Genomic DNA, 21,590 nt, shown 5'->3' with positions numbered 1-21,590 from the left:
CATCGCGATAAACGCCCACTAGAAGGCTCAGACCTCCCGCCTTCATTGACCTTCGACATTCACCATGTCGACGGTCTACCTAGTAGATGACCAGCCCGCGCTGCGTCTACTAAGGTAGAGTCGTCATTGAAGATATATTCGATCCCAAAGATAAACAATAATGAATTTTAATAGGTAGTACTGCGAATTATGAAAACGCTTTATCGTACCATATTATTATTACTATTATTATTATTCCTGATATCATTACGTTGACGACAAAAGAGTTATACGTTCACCGCTTTAAAGGTTTTTCATCTATAATTAATCACGCTGTATTCTAGTAACATAACTACATCTTCAGAAATTCGCTATGCCAGAATGTTCTATTCAAAAGACAACGCACACCCATCAGTGAGCAGTTCTTTACGTTCACTACTCACTTCCAAATATTCACCTACCCTCAATTATTGATTTTTGAGTTTGGGTGACTATAAAATATATGTCTAATTCTATATATATCTGACTATTCAGTGACCTGTACCACCGATAGTTCACACATGGTCTTTGCGAAGTCTAAGATCAACTTAAAAATGTAATTAGCTATTCAAAAGTCAAGGATTAAAAAAATTGACTAGTACCAGAGTCTCGTACATTACGTAGGCTCCTCTTACCTAACGTATTCATATCTCCGTCACGTAATCGTCCGCAGTACATTGTGTCCACGCTAGTACAATTAAATATAACAACATCCGAAGTTTTTGTTTTGGCGCCGCTCAAGAACAAAATAAAGCTACGAGCACACTACGACAAACGGCGCGCGAATTAAATTGTTGACATACGAGGTTTTCCTTCGCGCTCCAAACAATGGCTTTATAACTGCCTCGCGGTACGAAGAGTAATGTACACTGCTTCAATCATTTTGATACTTGACAGATTTTATGAATATAAATAAAAAAAACCTTTATGTTTTAATCATATAGTTTCCTGTAGTAATTACGGAAATAGCAAATAAATATCACAGATACAGACAAGCAAAGTTTCAAAAGATATGAAATTGTATCAAAATTTCTCAAGGTACACTACAAATTTAAATAAGCCGATTGCTTTTGCCAGTGTTATATGAAATAGCACTTGTATGTTCAGAACTATAAATTTATTTTCAATCAAAAGATGTCATAAAAGTTTCCTATTTAAAATAAATACCAACATGGCTCGTTTTCTAAAATTAGAAATTTATAATTCCAATTCAAATTACTCGCTGAGATAAATACGACGACTTCTAATATTTTAAAATGATTTTTTTAAAATAAAATGAAGTGGAAGCGAAAGTTTAGAATAAGATCCCCTCGTATTAATAATATCGTAGGACGTTAAAAGATCATACATTAATAAGAAAATTATATAGTTACTTTAACTGTAATAAAATATCAAGTAAATTTGCAAAAGTACATAAAACAAAGCCATGAAGGTCCAAACGCGAACGCTTTATTTCTTAAGTCAGAGGATAGTAGTAAGTCTTACTTGATTCCGTTTTCTATTAAATGAAGTCTTCTGGCATTATTCCCAAGAAGTAAACAAATTATCACTATACGATCTAAAGTGGAAATTAAATAAATAAAAATATTATTTATTTTAAAGTATCTAAACGTATCAACCCCTCTAACTTTACACCTGAATGGTGCACGATATAACAGCGACTAGTTTCACAGTCCGCGCCGGATTTCCCAGTCGCAGGCAGTGCAACGTATATACGAGACGTAATACAAGTGCAGCCGGTACTGAACTATGAAACCCGCTTGCTGTGTTTTGTTCTTGCATGTCTTGTAAGTATTTGTCACCTCTATGTGCCCGTTAGAATTATTTTTCTATGGCTAGTATATAAGCAAGATTTATAGGAAAGTATATTTTACTGTACTTCCAATTCACCCATATCACGAAATTAGTTGCTAGTAAATGCTGTATTTAGGCAACAGACTGTACTATGTATATTTTTAAGGAAAATCTATTTTATATACAATACGAAGACGCCATATAAGGTCTACTTGAGTAACTAAACATATCACCTCACAAACCAAGATAAGCTGCATTTGTGCTTAGGATAAATCTCTCAATGTTTATTGTGGATTTTTTCAGATTAGACAACGTTTTGAAACTTAGCAGCTTTTTTAGCATTTTAACTTAACAGTATTATATGAGTATTCAATATGATTTTTAATTTCTATTAAATTGAGCTCTTCTGTTTTTTTTTTTCAAGTAAAAGTAAGGTATGTAAGTGGTCAATGTAAATTCAAATTGAATTATAACATAGATAAATAAATATTTTATTACATTAGCTGAGGGCCTTACTGTCGCTGTATAATTGGACTACAAAATATATTCGATTAGGAGATATTCACTGACACTGCTCAGTATTATAAAATATGTAAAAAACCAACTCCCAATCGTCATCGCCCAAGACTGGGTTAAGTTTACAATTACCCTCAAAGAGCCACTCATACGTCGTTGGATATTAATGCATACAGTATCCAGCGATAAATATTGCACATCGACTTTTAGAAAGAGACAATCGGCCAATTTCGGACTTCATAGAGCTCTATCTCTGTCCCCCACTACCTATGTGACGTTTTGTCATGTTTCATGCGACAGAGATAACGCTCTACGAAGCCGAAATTAGCCGATTGTCTCTTTCCAAAGGTCGATGTGCAATATTTATCGCCGGGTACTGTACCTAGGTATCATCATACACGCAGAATAATTCATGGTAATTTGTTTGTCAATAGTCAAATATTTTTTTTATATACAAATAGTCGAAGCGCCTGTGAATAAGAAAACCATGGGTGTTTTAAAAATATAAAAATACGCTTTGAATACAGGTACAAGAACAACAGCGTAACAGGTGCCAAAAGGTCTATAAAATCAAATTATAAAGTGTAATCTTCGACATTTTCTTTGAAGTGATATTAGAAATTCTTGTAATTCCTTTCACGGAGCCATGGAAAAAGCTTTTGTTCGGCATTTCCTTGTGATATCTGATCAGCAATGAGAAGATCATAGAAGAAAAATAATGACCGATATGGCTCAGTGGATTTGCAAGTTTAATTACTAGTGAGCAGGATGTAAAAAATATATGTGCTCGGCCGTGTAGTGGAGAACACAGACCGGCATGCGAAGTATAAGACTTCAAAGTAACAGATGACCTAGTTATGGTCATCACCTTTCAACCGGTATTATGGGGAGGCCGATATCTAACAATGGACGACCCACAAACGAAGATGATATTGGCATTAATAGCTTCACCTGCTCTGATGTGGTATAGTGTCCTTGATACTTGATGATTTTTATGAAGGCTAGTATGTGCAAACTAACACGCGGATCAAAACAAAAGGTTGTATAAAATCCAATTAACATTTTCTCTCTGGTTTTTACAGTTTTGCCGTAAACATCCACATTACGTCGCAATGGTGAGTAACTGGTTGTAATGCATTCCGATAAGGCGCGAGTTGGAGTTGCGCTGACGTTATCGGCGTGGTCTACGGCATTGGATACGGGGGTGATGATAAATAACAAGATAAGAGACTTAATGAAAATTTTGTAAAAGTCGATTCCATTGATCGGTTTATTAGAGGAAACGGTTTATCTAACAAAGAATCAGAGCAATGAACAGGGGCAGACTATTTTCATGTGATATTACAGTGATAATGTCGAAGAGATAATTCTCTTAACACGACTCGAAATACTACTATCTTTTTTAGAAGATATGGTTTCCTCCTCTCTCAAAACTTACGTTTATTTATAACATAACTCAGAGAATGTAATAAATCAAAAGATTTCCTAGCAAAATAAAAAAATAACGACCTGTACTTGCCCGTCAATCTGTAGGATTTTGACGTGAAATTCTGCGAAAAAAACTGGGATTATAAAAAGGACCATTTAAAGAACAAACGTAGTGTGTCCTAACGCAGTATTGTTTAGGGTCTTTGTTTTCAAAATTTGGACACGAACGAGGTCATTTATCAGCAATGATTGAAGAAGACCAAACACTAATTTACTTTTTAATGTCACATAATAATTGTACATTTTAAAAACCTCCAGCGTACTTAAATTGTAAGGTATTATTTTAATCTGTGGACGAACAAAAGTAACCGATATTGTGGATTTGTGGCGGTACGAAGTGGCAGTTTCCAGGTCAGATAACACGCATAACATAGTCACTGGGGTGTTAAGGTTTTAGAGTGGCTACCACAGATCGGCTAGCGTAGCGTAAGATGTCAACTCACAAGGTGTACCATATTTAGGCCAGCTGTGCTAGATGGTTGTGTAGCAGTTGAAGGTCTACGGCTCAAAGGATGATGATTATGAACTTCGGTTTCATTTGTATAGACTGTTATGACACCACAGACAAATATTTAAGAAAACGAAAAACGTAGCTGATTAATGTTGCGTGCAAAGTGCTTTTTATTTTGATATCCAATTCGCTAAGCTTTTCAATGTCTACGAAGAATTCTAACAACGTAGTTTAATACAGCGCAGTTATGACCAGTGTGTTTTACGACCAATTCAATTTTATCAGAGTTCACACCAATGAAAATTTTATAAATCATTTCAAAAGTTATTGGTTGCTTTATGGTTCTTCTTTTTAGTTATATGCCCTTGGTAGAGTTGAATGGTAGACCTAAAGAAATGGAATATAATCTCATTTTTTATTATCATACATTTCTCAATATCTGTTTCGTCTTCTAATCAATACTTTTATCTTCTTAAAACGTTTAATACGTTCTAGGTTTTATTCAACGTGCTTAAAATTGACTTTCACTATATAAATAAAATACATATACTTTAAACTTGTATCTCCCAAAAACCACAACCATCAAGCCGTTGGAGACAAAATATTTTTTTTTTTTTAAATAAGATAGTAATAAAATATACAGGGTTAATTGAAATTAAGGCATCACCATATGCACCCAGCCTCTTCATCGATCCCAACATTTGTTCTATAACTTTTTACAAATCTTGTTAAATAACAAAAAAAATATATAAAATGTTACCCCTAGATTATTCATTACTCTGTATTTTGTAAGAATTACCTAAGGCGACAAACTACCTACGATTTCCCGCGCTTTTTCTCTTAGCCGGTCAGTTGAAGTCAAATTTACACAACGAATTTAGTACCTATCTTAAAATAAATTCATATTATAACATTGTCGCGTTAAATGTATGTTAATTCAGCTTCTTTAAAGAAATAAAAGTTTGTTATAACCCATAACGTCAACCATAACAGGGTATATACCGTCCCTGGTCCCTTGTATATACCATTAAGTTATTGCATACTATACTAGCTGCGCCTGCGTATTCGTCCGCGTAAAATTTAATGAAAAAATATTTAGTTTATTTGGTTGTTTATCGCTTATAAATTTTTCTAAAATAGAAATAGCCTGAGTTACTCATTATATCATCTACCTGCCAGTATAAGTACCGTCAAAATCGATATTGCCATTTTAGATCATATTCAGAGATAGAGGAACAAACAAACAGACAGACAGATTAACAATTTTTTTAATAAAAAGTAATTTATACAAATTACAAACAGACACTCCAATTTTTTTTTATTTGTATAGATACAATTATATTTATTCCAGTCCATACAACAGTCAAGATGCGAAGGCTGCGTACAAATCTGGTGAGATCCATGATCAAACACCACCGATCACTCTGGCTACGATCAAGAAGAAGTTGAAAGAGAGCATGGTCTTCGACTGGGAGGACCCGACACTCAACGACAGAGAGAAGAAAGAACTAAGCAAGCTATTCGATGCAGTAGAAATCATGGTATATTATTAAATATTATTATTTCACATATTTTTGATGTTTTTAACCTTGACACACTACAGACTTAAGTACAGTAAAGAGATAATTGTCTGATTGTCTGATCTGACTACATATAGTTATAGCACCTTGAAAGCAGAATAGTAATGTTTACACACTACTTTTTAGCGACATAAAACATACCCAGGGGCGGCTTAACCAATAGTGCAATACACACGGGCGCCGCCGTCTCAGGGGGTGCCTATATCTACTTATAAAATAGCTTGTCGGAATATGAAAAAACTTTCTTGTTACGACGGCAAAGTTAATAGTTATAGCCGCGGTGGAAATGGGTCAGGCCTAGGGGGCGCCAGGGTTTCATTGCACACGTTTTTTCTTTAGAAATTTTACGTTACCTATCTCTGAAACTATAGATTTTTGTATAAGGACTCCTTTAAATTTATCATACTTATAACGTATCACTCTGCATAAAGAGTGAAATATATAAAGAAAATTTTTTTTTGAAGACGGCATCGAATAGTACATCCGGGCGACTATCTCATTCCGCGGTCGAAAGATGAGATAGCACTAAGTTAGGTTGCTAGTAAAAGGTTATTGTACGACAAATACTAATTTATTATTTATAATTTTAAAACTCAACACTTTTCTAACTTATAGCAGATATTAGGGGGACTGAAAAGTAATGTCGTTTCTGTCGACATATTTTACACAAAAACCGATTGATTTGTTACCGCTCCGGCATTGAAAATTTGTATACTAGATGGCAAAAGGTTGTTAATAACGAAGGTGAGGTGAACATGTGAATTTAACTTAAGAAAGCGACAATACTTCCCAGTCACCCTAACATTATCAGACCGTCGGAATGCTAGTATTAAAACTGTTTTTACGTCTCAACTTCTGGCAAAATCCTCTTGCATACCACTCCGGTGCGAATACGACTTTAATCGTTAATGACTTAAAGCTTCTTCAAACTTGTTATTCAGTCAGGTTGAAGTCGTCAGAATAAAAGGTGGCAATAAAGAACAATGGTACGTTATTTAATGGCGTCACTGATGCTTAGACCTAGCGAGTCTATAACATAACTTAAATAAGAGTTATTAGTTACATATGTACGTCATTATAAACCTTATTATATCTCTCTCTTTCTCTCTCTCTCTCTCTCTCTCTCTCTCGCCTTCTGAAACGTAAATCAGCAAATGTAAGGTTTATTAAGTAAGTTACTTATGACTTACACTGATGTGTTATAGAGTTGGTGCTGAAAATTTACCAATGACCTTAATTTTTAAGACACATATGTTCTATAGTGCTAATGAAACCGCTGTACGCACGTATCGGCAGATCCTTTCCGTCAGTCCATTGACAACAATCGCAGCGGTGGCCTTCATGCTGTCCTTCCACGACCCCCCTCCCCCACCTTCCGAGCGTTACTAACGTGGTACAGCAGTTTCAATAGCACTATAATATAAAGTCCATTACATATTTCCATAATTTCAATGTATAAATTAACTTCACATATACGTCCTTGATCTATACTTACAAAGATAAATATAAGAGACAATTATAATATATAAGAAAAAAGTGAAAAAACATTAACCAAGCCCATTGAACAAATTAGATTATAGGTTCATTCCTGAATATTCATTTACGTAATAATACATCTGGAGACTGAGTTATTCTACTTACTGTATTATTGTTGACATGAGATAGAGAAAGCTATACTTCCGCATTCCGCATCCATCTCTTTCATACAGACGTCGTTCAGAAATCATCTTACACTCCATTTACCAATTATAACAGTATTACATTTATTAACTTTTTATTCTACACATATATGTACATAGCATATATAACAGTGATCATAAAAAATATTTACAACCGGAACATAGTATGACTCTATCTATGTAGTGTCTCTAGATTTAATTTAAGGAATAAAATCTGACAAGAAATGTTACGGAACTTCCTGTATATGATACATTTTTTAACAATATACACCATAGTTCCCAAAGTGGACCTCCGAGTATCAACAGAAGACTTGACTGGGGTCTCCGTTGATGTGAAAAAAAAACAGAGTTGACAATTTGTTGACGAGTGGTGTCCATGAAAATTTATCTGCTTTTGATAGTGAAGAACTGAAATGGTGGCTTGACTCCACCTATTAATATAATAATATTTTAAAAAACTAAACGAATGTTAGTCGTAAACACTTGTATATAATATATATGTATATATACAGTACAACGTGTCGAAACCTGCAAAGTGCAGCTGGCGTCCGCTTTCTCAGACTTTAAAATGAACGACATACGAACACGTGTTTTGGGAATATGGTAGAAATATATCTGCAGAGAGTCCATCAGATCCAGCCTAGTTTTGAAATTTGTCTATGAGAAAAACTATGGGAACCTCTGGTACACACAAATGCGATCGAAGGATGAGTGCCGAAGCAGGACCGACGATCTGACTCTTCGTTTCTATTTTCTTTCTCTTTCTCACTTTATATAGCCACGTTTTTGGGACCTCTCGTAACCCTTATCATAATGAGGGCAGGAACTTTTTTATTTTCAATATCTTTGACAGTTTGTGTATTCTTATCACTCTCCTCTTCCGTTCTTTTCAACCTCTGTTACTCCTTTTACATTATTCACATTTTATTTCATTCTTTTACTATGTATTTACATTCCATTCACACGTCACTTCTCTCCCTTTGCCACAACGTTGGTATATTACAGTACAGTTTCAATTTTGATATTAATCCCATGATCTTTAGAGAAACCGTTACTCGAATATGAATTCTACAATATACGTACAATAGTGTCCGACTTAGGATACTTCATTTTAATACGATCATCAGGGCAATCATCTTAAGAATATCTGGTATATATACAATAGCATTCCTTCTACTTCACCATCTTTTCACCGACAGACGCTCGCTGCAAGGCATACTCTTTCCATAAAAAACGGAAGAATGTTCGGTCCTGCGCTGCTTGCCACCAGCGTTTTCTAGCAAATTTAACTTTCCTAAATTAATTAATTTACTCATCTTATTTATGAATACAGACAACGTCAAGAGCGCGGCAGCCATTCAACGTGCAGAATATGTTCTCCTCGCTGCGCGTGGTGGAACGAGCGGTGAAGAAGCAACTCAAGGAGGGACAGATATCAGAATCATTGGCTTCGAAATTCAAATGGGATAAACTGTAATTATGATCTTGTATCTTGATAATTAGATCATAGTAAATTAGAAAGCTGCGTTCATATTCACCAGTTAAATGTAATCAATAATGCTTTCCTTTACCATCTGTAAGGGTGACGGTATTTAATGATTTGCCACTCTGGCTGTCCTTAATTACTAAAGGCCTGCGCACATCGATACGAAATACCATAGGATGGCTTTTTGCCAACGGATAGACAATTTTATTTACCAGTTTTTAAAGTTAATTTTAAATTGATTTCGTGACATCGAAAGGGATTATTGCGATAACATTGAACGAACTATAGGTTCACGCGACGTGGATGTAATGGCACACCGAAAAATGCAAAAATATGCTACAGAATGTGGCAAGTAGCGGCATTAATTTATTTAATCACATTGTCCAGGAGATAGTCAAGTTACACTAGGCAACTCTCACAGCGTTCAGAACTGATTCCACTAGGGTCTTAAAGTTCTGGAGTGGATACCATGGACTTGCAAGGGCAGTGTAGGGCGTCCATTCACAAGGTAGAGAGACAACCTCGTTAGGGTCATCAGAAGACCCTGGATGAAACTGAGTTGATGCAATGGATCAAACTTCTGCGTCACAAGTCACGTCACTTTGCATAATGTTTTATAAGCCATCAGAAAATTACAGTATCAAAGCGTTGACCGCTGATAAAAACCTACGCTATATTAAAGATTGTTAAATATTATAACTATAAAATAAATATTTTTATTTATCGTTACTGCACAAATAAAAATGCCATTCGAATAGGGGTCTTATCTGTGTATAAAACCTACTAATCAAAAATATGGTATGTATATTAGTGATAAATAGTTGTGATATAGTAATATGAGAACAAATTGTAAACAGCTGAGACAAACAATCATAGCAAGGAAACTGTAGAAGTATAAATAATAAAAAATACTTTTTGTGAGCAAGTCCTTGACATATTAAAATAGGGGAACGAGAAAATAAAAAAATAAAATAGAAGGGATCTGCTATGTATGTTACTTCTTTGACAAGTTTCTTGGCGAACAATAGTAATATATTTACCCCAAAGAATTGGCAACTTAAAGTGGTAATTGGCAGGTCACATAGCGTTCTTAAAATATGGCCACTGGAGTCTTAAAGATCTGAAATGGAGACCACGTAATGGGAAGCATAGAACGTCCACTTACACGATAGACTGATGATGTTAGTCGTAAAAATACAATGCATAAACCTATGGAGGAAGTCTATGTTCAGCTTTTCTTATTTAAGTTGTTTTATTTTACAGCCTGATCCGACAAAAGAGGGATAAACCATCGTACTATATAGACAAACGGACAAACATGAGGGTCTTCAACACTGTCTCAAAAGCTTAGACGACTAACAGGTGGAGATTCAACGATTTTTACCATTATTCTCTATGACATAAGACTGTCATTATTCACGGAGTAATTACAATGTACTTTCTTTCCACGTTTAACAACGTACGAATGCTTGATATTGTTGTAAAGTGGTGTATGTTTAAATAAAGTGCGATTTATTTTTAATACAATTAAAAATTGTGTTTTATTTATGGCGTGATCAGAAATAATAATCTATTTTTTTTATTTCCTTAGCATTCGAAATCACATTAAAACTCATTGATTAAAAAAATATTTGAAATTACACTTTAGATGAACGTAACAGGTTAAGATAGCATTGATATTTTCGAAATAAAAAAGGGAAAGGAAAAATTTTAATCGCTATTAGTCATTTGAACCAATTTAATACTTTTATGAAGATATTTTTAGCGACGTAATAGTTAGGGTTTTAAATTTAGTTAAACTTAAAATAAATAAAACTATAATGTAGTTAAAAAGCTTAATGAAGTACTTAGTACTAGTAAGTAGAAGAACTTATATAGGGAAGACAAACGTCGATCTGTCTCTTTTAAAGTACCTGTACCTAAGTGCGTATGTCAATAAAGATATTTTGATTTTTTATATCCTATAAAATAGGTATAAAAGTTTTAAAACTTTCTGCTCATAAAAAGTTCTACATTTACATGTTTAAAGCTTCTTCAGCTATAAGCAATACCCTGTAAACAAAAGTGTAGTTACCTTCTCCTGTTGCGGGAACTCGGAGTTGTTCTGCTGCTGCTGTTGCTGCTGGGCCCTGGACGCTGCCAGCGTGGCCAGCTCTGACATGTTCACATACAGCGCTTGCGGCATTTCTGGATAAACCGTTCATTGTTAAAGATCACGTCTTAAAAACTCCTTAACACGTTGAATGCTATGAAACCATGCATTTCCATATGTGTTTCTAGGCTCACCAGAGAACAATCTCTGACTGAACCATGTAAGCCATTTAAGTCTCTTTTGAGTCGCTTAAGTTAACCGCAAATGTATCCCACAAGCGACATATTGCAAATATCAAACAAAACGGACATAGAAGGTAGCGTTGCCTTGTTGCCTAACAGGATTGCGTAGTTTTCAAATTTAATCAAAACGTTACGGTGTAGGATTTTTGCTATGTCGCTAAAACTGAAAACGGCAAAAGACTTTATTTTTCATTTTATATATAAAAAAACACATTTTTTACACTTTAGAATGTAAATATCAATAAATAAAAATAATTGGTTTCCTAATTTTGGCTTTTCCCGAATTCCAGGTTAACCATTAGGCCGTAAAGTGTTATATTCTTGAATATTAGAAGCACAAACCTTATTTTTACGAATAATTGTAATACAGAGCTACTGAAACCGCTGTACCGCGCCTTAGGAAAGCGCGGCGAGGCGGGGGCCGAAGAAAAAAGCATAAGCTCCGCCACTGCGATCGTTTACGGCGGACAGAGGATACGGAGCAGCCTAACAACTAGAGAATATCTTAGGCACGGTATACGAGTTCGGTAGCACTACATTAAAATAATTATTATTTTGGTACTAATTTAAAATAAGACTGCGAAATATATTCAATCATTAGCTGATCAGATGGGTTTTCAAGTTAAAAAATCTAATGGCTTGTGTCGATCCAATACAAACAATACATTAATATATCTTATTTAGTATGGTGATAGATATATTTAATGTGTTCAACCATGACTTACAAAATAAGTTTTTATTTTGTACACTACAAGACTAGTAATTATGTTTTTATTGTATATTTTATTTTTTACATACTCATAATACTACTTTTCCAGTTTTAATTCATGTAAATTGGTTGACAACTAAGTACATCTGTTTTGATACTCTTACTATGGTATGCGAAAAAAAACTATAAACTTTTTTCGTGCCTTTTGTGAATATTTTTATTAACTTATATATAGACTAACCTTATATAGCTTTTTTAATTCAAGGAAATTGAAAAATTGCAAGTATTATGTAAGATTTTGAAATATAATTAAGAATAAAATATATTTTAAAAATTTTCCGCTATAAACGAAACCTGAAGATCGTAAGCACGCATAGATTCGTGATGAATATTAAGTTAAAATTTAGACTGTTTAAAACTTTATATACCTACATGAGACATAATATGTAGACAAAGTTACGTTTTTAGATATTACTAGCTGATTCCGCAAACGTTGTTTTGCAAAAAAAAATAGTTTTTAATTAACAAATAAAAAATAAGGGTAGATCGTAGAGGGGTGAAAATTTAGGGTTGTATGTATTTTTGTATGCTATATCATAAAAAATAAATCCCAAAAATTTTGTCTGAATAATAAAAAAATAGGGGTTGATCACCCTTACATTTAGGGGGATGGAAAATAGATGTTGTTCCATTCTCCACCCTGGCCGATGTGCGTGATGAAATATTATGTTTTCAAACAAAATAAACTAAACTTCAATTTTTACTTGCATACGCTGGAAAATCACTAGGGTTATGGACTTTAAAAATTAACGAATCCCCAGAAACTAAGAAAAAGCCTAGATAGATTATTGTTCTGATGCGAGAATCGGGGTAAAATAAGCATAGCTCCAGTAAGTGCGGTTCACCTTTAGTTAGATGCGGTGGGAGTGATGTTGGTTTCACTGGCTTGAACTCTTGCTGTCCCGTGTTGGCGTTGGTAGACTTTGCCGGCACCGATGGCCTCTCCAACGAAGAACACCTCTGAAAATTAACAAAAATATTATTATATATTTTTAACTGGAATCTAATTTTGAAATACTGTTTTATCTAATAGGTGATATCTTTAATGTTTACAGGAATCACCATCATCATCACCGTTACATTAAGGTGGCCACTATGGTCGACCATGCACTGCTCACATCCATCGACTTCCATCAATCATAACTATGTCTACCGGCACGTGGTCACCATGAATATGCACATTGATGTACATAATCTGCACATCTGTATTAATTGAATGAATGAAATGCATAAATTAAATGAAATTAGAGTAATATATAACAGTAATTTATTCAATCTTTATAGTGTATTCCTTCATTAAGGGGAAATGTCAGAATTTAAACTGTTTGGGAAGTATCCTACTGGTAGTTATTATATCTATATGTGTTCGCGATTACACGTGTACGCGAGTACATGAAATATATCTATATACACATACATGTTATAGCAGACGGCATTTGATTTGGCACATCAGCAGAACTTATAGCAAAGGCTTAATAAAGAATTGTGATTATCGTCACAGTGCCGCAGTGTCCTTCAATTTTTTTTTACGTTTACTCAATTGCTTTTATATACATTTCCTTATATTTTATCATACCATAACATTTAATACATTTGAAATAAAGCTTAATAATATCTCTACTAAGACCCTCATTTTCATACTTATCCCTGTATTCTATTTTGTAACATTACTCCAGTTCTTCGTAAATTATAATTTTATTTTATATACAAGGTAGTTAAAATATGTTGTTTATATAAAAATACTACCAGTTTTGCTAAATTAAACCAACTTACAGTGGGCAGAGGAGGGCGGGCGTATATGCCTCCCTCGCGTGCCAGCGTGCCTAGAGCCTCCGACGTGAAAGTGTGGACACTCAGGGTAGCACGTGGGTGGGCTCGATCCGCTAAAACAAAATATTTTTTTATTCATGCACATTAGAACTCAGTAGTTTGAGGCACTGCTAGATGGCGCTAGTAGTCTATCGAGTTAATTAATTAATAACCAAATAGGTTTTTTTGTTTACAAATATAAAAATATACCAGCAATGGGAACCCTTATATATGGGTACTGCAGTATTTTTTTTAAATCTTAAGACAATTTTTTACTGATTTTAAATTTCAAAATAAGGTCAGGTTTTAATATATAAACATTTTAAAAAACAATAGTACAGTAAATCAATAGAAATATAGATACGTGTGGATACAATTGTCGCCAATTCATATTAAAAAATGGAACAATAACTTGAAATAGACATATTTTATTTTACTGCTTTTCTGAAGTAATTACAAAGTTTGTAATAAGATTGTCTTAAACTATTCGATGCCTTTAATTTCATCCCACTAGTTTGAAGGCTACGAAGAAAGTACCATAATGACTATTGTAGTTACCGGAACCGCCGTACCATGCCGCAGGAATGTGCGCGGCGGGACGGGGTAAATATCTGCTGCTTCGTTTCTGCAGTCCGTCGTAACACCCGCAGCGGCGGCGCTCATACTGCTTTTCCCTTAACCCCACCTCGACGAGGTTTCCTTAGGCGCGGTACAGAGGTTTCGGTAGCACAATAGTATGTATATATAGTCAACTTACCCGACGATAGAGTATGTGTCCGACCGCCCATAATAGCGGATGCGGCCCTTTCGAACTGTGCCGTATCCTTCAGATCAGGCCATGTAGCCGAAGCTGAAATTACATGAAGATAATTAAAAAATAGATTTTATTTATTTATTAAACTTACTAATAGATATATAATACGAAGTAGAAAATTTTTAACTTTGATAAACAAAGTATATGCATGTGTTAATGTATGTCTATAATTGTTATTATATTGTTAATGTATATATATATGTTAATGTAAGTCTATAATTGTCGATGCGATAATTTTTTTGCGAATTACAGAAAGTTTCAATCAGAACCAAAATATTTTTTTAATTCATCTCAACACACAACTTGCTCACGTTTATTGCATGTCATTACTATTGGTGGGATTTAAATAATTGTATATGGACAGTGACTGTAAGAATTAAAAAAGTTAAAAATGATTCCGAATACTAAATACTACTTTTGTTTTGGTAAAATGTATTTGTTGTTATTATTTGTACAATCGTGAGTTGTTATAAAGTTTGTTTAATGTAAATGTACAACTATTTACTATTGTAAAATGTACAACCATTTATGGCTTTCAAATGTACTACCATTTATTGTTTTAAAATGCACACACATTTATGACTTTAAAATGTACCATCCTTTATTGTTGTAAAAGTACAACTATTTACTATGGTAAAATGTACCACCATTTATTGTTTTAAAAGTACAACTATTTACTATTGTAAAATGCACAAACATTTATGGCTTTAAAATGAACAACCATTTATTGTAGTAAAATGTAAATTAATTAATAGCTGTTAAATGGTTGATTCGTTTGTTGTGGTCAAATTTACTCGTACTACTATTTATTATTGTAAAATTTTCATTCATTGGTTGTTGTAAAACGTACATTTTGGGGAATATATTAGTATAAAGTACTCATAGTTATAAATGGTAGATGCACTCACCGGCGTTGGCCACGGCGTCGGGGCTGTCGTCTGCATTGTCGTCTTCGACTGCGCTCTTGCACGGCGTCATGCACTCGCTGCTGACGCTCTGGTTGTCTGAACCCTATACACACACACGATACATAGCTACTGAAGTTCTTTCATCATCACCATGTCACACTATTGATGCCGAAAGCATAGGCCTCTTCAATAGATCATCACGATGATCACACAGTCCGTATTTAGCGACAACCCACGACTTTGGCTGTGTAGTCGGTATCTACCCCGTGTCTACCGTCTCGATCTCTTTGTAACTGTCACACTGATTACACTATTTCCATAGAAACCTTTTCACAACACCTTGTTATTTTATAAAGCATATCATGTATACATTTCAGTAATTTGATATTTAGACTTTAATGTAACGAGCATTAAAAAAGCGATGCGGTTAAGTTTGTATAACAAAAACCCGAGTACTTTTACATTGATTTAATTAGGTCGTGATTGTTACATGTAATATATTATTTAACTTGAAACTTAGTACATTAGCATTTATTTGTGGATACTCATATGGATATGGATGCTCTATGGATTAACACTCGAATTTACTTATAAATCTTTAATTAATACAACTGCTTAAAAAGTCCTTCTAATTACAACAACAACCCTCATCTGTCAATATTTACCGGACGTAATTAGATTAATTCACTTAAATGTTGGTGCTAAAACTAAACACTGTCACATACATAACAACGTAAAAGCTTTATTAGTTTTTTTTATGGGTATAGTCAGGTTAGTGCCTGTCACTGACAATTTTGGTGATCACAGCAAATTTCTAATATACTACTGGTTTGCAGAATCTTAAATCAGCGAATTACTGTATAACAATGCCTTCAGGGATCCAAAGGCTCCGGTGGTTCGAGCGACTTAAATTTTACTAATCAATATGCCAATACATGTAATACATCCTTTCCATAAATAAATGGTTTCAGAAATTATAAAGATTGTAATGATAACGTAGTAATAATAGATGTATTCATAATTTAAATTACTACATATTCAAATTATTAATTATTTACTGTCTGTCCTTGCAGACTGCACTATCAGAAGTTGTTTGCCTGTTGCAAACTAAAAGAAAAAATGAAAATAATAAATAAGCTATACATATACCTCTTTAAAACTTTTATAACTATAACCGATCATCCTGTATACAATATGTTTATGTTTCGTTAAGCTTCAACTTTCTTTGCTTTAATTAGAGATAGTAGCTTTAAATATTAAAAATAGAGTACTAAATGTTTAGTATACAAGATGATTAGTTTCGCATTCAAACTTATACCAATTAGTAAAGGATTCGAAAGTAATTGAAATGTAAAATATAAACCAAGAACATTAATATCCCAAAAACTAATTACATATGTTACAAAATTACATTAATAAATAAAAGGTAACTTAGGCACAGATCCTCATGCAGCAAAGCACAAATCAAAAAGCAAATGAAGGTCTAATTAAGCGAAGCCTATTGCAATAAAATTTAATTAATCCTGTATCCGTGAGTTTGAAGCTGTGAAAGTTAACAGAAGGCAATATGAATGAAATCATAATTACATTGCGAGCGTAGAGCGAACGCCGCTGCAGTGTGTCCTGCGACCTAAAACCCGAGTCCGAGCTGCACACACTCGACAGCCGCAGCGCTGACTACGGCCACAGAACAAAACAACAAAATAAAAAAGAACTAAAACAACAAAATAAAACACTAGAACAAAAATATAAAAATACTAAAACAAAATTGTAAATAAACTAAAACAAAAATCTACTATAGTGGAAAATACCTAATCTCTTACTATATTATTAATTAAAAATTTAGCAAAATACCAATAAAAAGGCGGTACATAGCTTCGATAAACACACAACTAAATGAACACTTATTCATGCAATAAACAATTTTAAATCGATAATTAAAAAATCAAATGAATTCAGTAATAATAATTTTTAGACACGAAGTATGACCTGCAAACAGTATCGTCAATTCCCAAATACTCGTATAAACGTAAATAATCCTGATAAAACTAATAAAGTAATAAAAACTATATTAATTAAAATATTTATAAATTTAATTATATAACAACGCTAGGTGTAACTAAACTTGATGAACGATCTACAATAAATACAAAAGTAAATACTTGCAGCTAGAAGATATAATAGGAATTTTAACTATTTTAACTGCACTAATTAATAATAATGAAACAATTTCTATTAAATATTTCATAAATTTATGGAGAAATATAATTTCGTCACCTATTTACGGGTTTACGAACTCAAATACACTATATAATAGCTACAAGTTACAGTAGGAATAATGTAAAAATGTAGAAATTCTATAGTTTTTTTCCGTAATAAAATATTATTAAAAAATTGTTTTAAACATCGATATATGCTAGCTGAGCTTTTACTGTATTCTTATCTAATTTTAAAGTAGCTTACTCATTTTAAAAACACATGTAAAAAATGTAGTTATTAAAAAAATACCACAGTAATTATACATGAATAAATTTATTATATAAAAAATAATAAGAAAAACACTCGTAACGCATACAATGAAGGTAATATGGGTTTACCTGTGAGAGACAGCGTTGCGAGTCTACACCGGGCGCGGATATAGTGCCGCCCGAGGAATTGGATATCGGAGTCGAACAACTGACAGTGGACCCGGAGACTCCTGGAACATATAATGTTGAGATGAAAGATTTGAGTCCAAAAATGACACTCATAGAGCTAACGAATCCTAATCATGTGAAGTAACCACACCATGACATATTACATAGAAGCGTTGCTAGACTTTTTCCGCCCCTTCTTTCAGCGATAACACAATCCGAAGTGGATTTTATTATTACCAGCCAGATGACAGCGATCGTCCACGTCTAAATCCATTCTTCTCGAGCGCCTGAGTCGAAATTCTAAGCGGGTATTATCGACGAGTGACGGCCCAAACCGAGGTCCACTTGTGGGAAACCTTGAGGCTAATCATTCCATATATCGTCCAGCGACCCGACTGTCTCCCAATCCGGGGAAATATTAGTGTAGCCTGCGCCAATCTTTAGTACTTTTAAAGTTAAGATCTTCTTTTTTTTGTATGTTGATATACCGCTGCGCTTGTCGTTCCTGGGTCTAGAAAAAAGAACCTCAAGGCCAAACATAATAAAGACGATTATTGTTTTATAAACTGTGTATTGGTTCGCTTACCATGTTGCTGGTCGGAGCATTGGCTGTTCAGAGAGGAAATGGAGGTGAGCGAAGACTTGCGGCTGCCCAGACGGGACGAGGCCGACGGCGAGTGCGGCGCGGACTCGCTCTCCGCCCAGCCGCTGTAGCACGACTTCACATCGCAGATCACCTGGAACCCAGCGATCAAATCATTTGTTCAATAATTATGCAAACATTCACTCTACAGTCTTGTTGACAGAGAAAGGACTTCGAGCCACGGGTGAATTGCTATAAGACAATAACGTATGCGCCGCGCAATTGTGGGAACTTTTCATGGTATTATTCCTGCACGTGTATAAATAGCCAAGTAATTTTTAAAATTATAAGCATTTCGTAATGCGTTTTAATTCCCACACAAGTAATTTATTTTATTTATGATAACTATCGTGTCTTCGCATTAGGTAAGCTTTAAATTAAATAAGACTGAGGTGCCCGCTTGTGCAGAGATGAGCGTTTAAACCTTTTATTTTTATACCTCCAGTGGCTGCTGATTTTTCACTGGAGTCAGTTATAAATATTCTAGGTCTTTTTACTTTTTATTATTTTATAATATCCTTTATTTATTTATCTTTGGTTTAGTAAATTAAGGTTCATCATGTCCGCTACAGGCATTAGCCTCTCTAAGATAGCCATGACCCGTCTTGCGCTACACGCATCCTATGACTTCGCGCGACCTTGACGTCACGGGAAGTCATATGTCGTTGACTCACCTAGAAGGGGCTTACCCATATCACATCTACTTGTTTGTGATACTCGGGAATCTTACGGCCCAATGGCCGTTGATTGACCTATCGATTAAAGGTTTAATATGAAACAGTAACAAGTGACCTCATCTTCGTCATACAACGTATCAATTGTTAATAGGTGTAAAAACCTATCACTGCCGTCGAAATTTGTAACTGTCACTATTTGTATATCAGAAACAGATTTGGTGTCAACAAATTTATGACGATACATTTACAAAATAATCTATATAGCGACCAATGACAAGCGGTGTTTAAGACTAATCGGAGGGCAAATATATGATTGCTCTCCTGACGCGCTTCGGAGAGAAGACTAAATCTATTATTAAAAAAATATGTAGCACGAATAATAAAGTTAATTATCTGGTTTTATTATAAGGTATAGAACATATTTATAACAGCTATAATACGTTAAATTGTAATTAATAACCGTGTAATATAAACAGTAGTACACAATTGTTTTTCGCCTGCACCCACACATTTTTTATGCGACAGATAAAGGCAAAAAAAATAAAGAGTAAATTGAAAAATACCCGAATAAATACAAAAATTACAGTATATACGAGCGTTAGGCAGTATGAATAATTCCTCTGACGCGTAAGTTATTTGATAATCACCTGAAGACTGGCTGCCGGCAACGTCCTGGGTTCAGAAGTGTGCCGCACCAGCTGCTCGGTGCCTTCCTGCAGATGTCCAACTTCGGCCAGCATTGCCACTTCGCTTTCCTGTTTAAATAAAATTATTTTTGGTTCAGGATAAACACAAACTATTTTTATAGACACAGAAGGCTACTAAATCTTATTATTATTATTTTCAGCTGAAAGACGCCGAATAAAAGACCAATACACGTCACCAAAAGATCGCAAAGACTAGTTTTACGCTTTTACGCGATTGCAGGCACGTGGTCGCGTGAAAAATCTTTCGGCCCCAACCATTGGCTGAACGAACAATGTGCCTCACACACTGCGACTTAAGACAAGCCATTCTTCGAGTTTCGCAGGTGTACTTGGTTCTTTTGTGGATCTCCTCATTGCTGATTCGATCTCGCTTAGAATCTTCGAGCATAACTCCCTCTATTACTCTCTAGGTGCTCTTGAGCTTTCATAAAAGGCTTATTGATAAGCGTAGTAAATTAATAATTTTGTTAAAAAAAAAAACATTTTTTAACTATTGGAATTATCAGATTTTACAACATTACTATTGCATTTTAACAAAACCTATTACACCTAAATTGATTCTTATTATGTTTTTCGTACTCTGTTTTTAATTAACCCATTATATATTTGTTCGGAAGAAAAGTATGTTCGCAATTAGTTTATACATAACTTTCAATAAAATTTCCTTGGCATACTATTTGTATTTGGTTGATTTGATGACATTAAAACGGTTACATTTTATGTAAAGAAACAAGTAATGTATTTTGTTTTAAGCTATTTTTCATTCGATATTCCTTCTGTCAAAATTAATAAAATTAAAGAGATTCGATGTATTTTATAAAGCCGTAAAAAAATCTTAACTTTTATCGACTTTTTGTAGTACCAAAAAGAGTAGCAAAAAATTGGATAAAGCATTTTCAAACCAGAAAATTTTGATGTCAAAGATGTATCTCGCTATGGTCAGAGCACATATTCCTAAACTAGAGATACTGTGCAGGAAGATTATATAATTTTAGATTCATTCTTACCACGACTGGATCGAATAATGTAACGAAATGACAGAACCGACTCCGCTCCTCGATGAGGGCGGCTTTTACAGCTCTCTCTTCCATTTCTTCCAACTGTTGTTTGCGCTCTTGAATATCCTAAGGAAAGGTTTTATTTTTAAAACATATAACTTTTTACTGCGATATAAATCGTCAGATGATTCACCCTAGTTATCAGTGTTAAATAAATCGCTATGTGAGCAACGCATACGCCGTGGCTACGGCTATCCTTCGGTAAACCGTATCGTTATATTTT

General features: G+C 34.2%; 2 protein-coding genes across 2 annotated transcripts in view; one reads left to right on the top strand and one right to left on the bottom strand.

Annotated features, from left to right (window-relative positions):
- mim (missing-in-metastasis) overlaps positions 1-21,590 on the bottom strand; it is a 282,563-nt gene that overhangs the window by 11,535 nt on the left and 249,438 nt on the right. Inside the window, exons 6-15 of the mRNA XM_068768030.1 lie at positions 21,317-21,433; positions 20,250-20,357; positions 18,869-19,019; positions 18,244-18,344; positions 17,234-17,323; positions 15,647-15,749; positions 14,682-14,774; positions 13,889-13,998; positions 12,961-13,075; positions 11,087-11,199 (exon numbers count right to left, since the gene is read on the bottom strand). Of these exons, the coding sequence (XP_068624131.1) occupies positions 11,087-11,199; positions 12,961-13,075; positions 13,889-13,998; positions 14,682-14,774; positions 15,647-15,749; positions 17,234-17,323; positions 18,244-18,344; positions 18,869-19,019; positions 20,250-20,357; positions 21,317-21,433 (1,101 nt within the window). The remainder of the gene's footprint in view (positions 1-11,086; positions 11,200-12,960; positions 13,076-13,888; positions 13,999-14,681; positions 14,775-15,646; positions 15,750-17,233; positions 17,324-18,243; positions 18,345-18,868; positions 19,020-20,249; positions 20,358-21,316; positions 21,434-21,590) is intronic.
- On the top strand, positions 65-10,568 carry LOC137924460 (uncharacterized). The gene is made up of 5 exons (XM_068767846.1): positions 65-114; positions 3,411-3,443; positions 5,619-5,808; positions 8,860-8,999; positions 10,276-10,568. Exons 1-5 carry the CDS (start codon positions 65-67, stop codon positions 10,361-10,363), a joined length of 501 nt encoding a protein of 166 aa, XP_068623947.1. The 3' UTR covers positions 10,364-10,568.

Source organism: Battus philenor, unplaced genomic scaffold (genome assembly GCF_028537555.1).
Source record: "Battus philenor isolate CCGP_79_NKW_IND1 unplaced genomic scaffold, ilBatPhil1.0.hap1 SCAF_24, whole genome shotgun sequence".
Lineage (NCBI taxonomy): Eukaryota > Metazoa > Arthropoda > Insecta > Lepidoptera > Papilionidae > Battus > Battus philenor.
Note: the sequence above shows the minus strand (reverse complement) of the source record. Positions and strands in the feature narration are given on the sequence as shown.

What these genes read in the sequence shown, in the direction of transcription:
- LOC137924460 (XM_068767846.1), top strand. Translation starts at nt 65, where the DNA reads ATGTCGACGGTCTACCTAGTAGATGACCAGCCCGCGCTGCGTCTACTA. An exon ending in CCCGCGCTGCGTCTACTAAG is followed by an intron (nt 115 to 3,410) that starts GTAGAGTCGTCA and finishes TGGTTTTTACAG; the next exon opens with TTTTGCCGTAAACATCCACA. An exon ending in TCGATGCAGTAGAAATCATG is followed by an intron (nt 5,809 to 8,859) that starts GTATATTATTAA and finishes TTATGAATACAG; the next exon opens with ACAACGTCAAGAGCGCGGCA.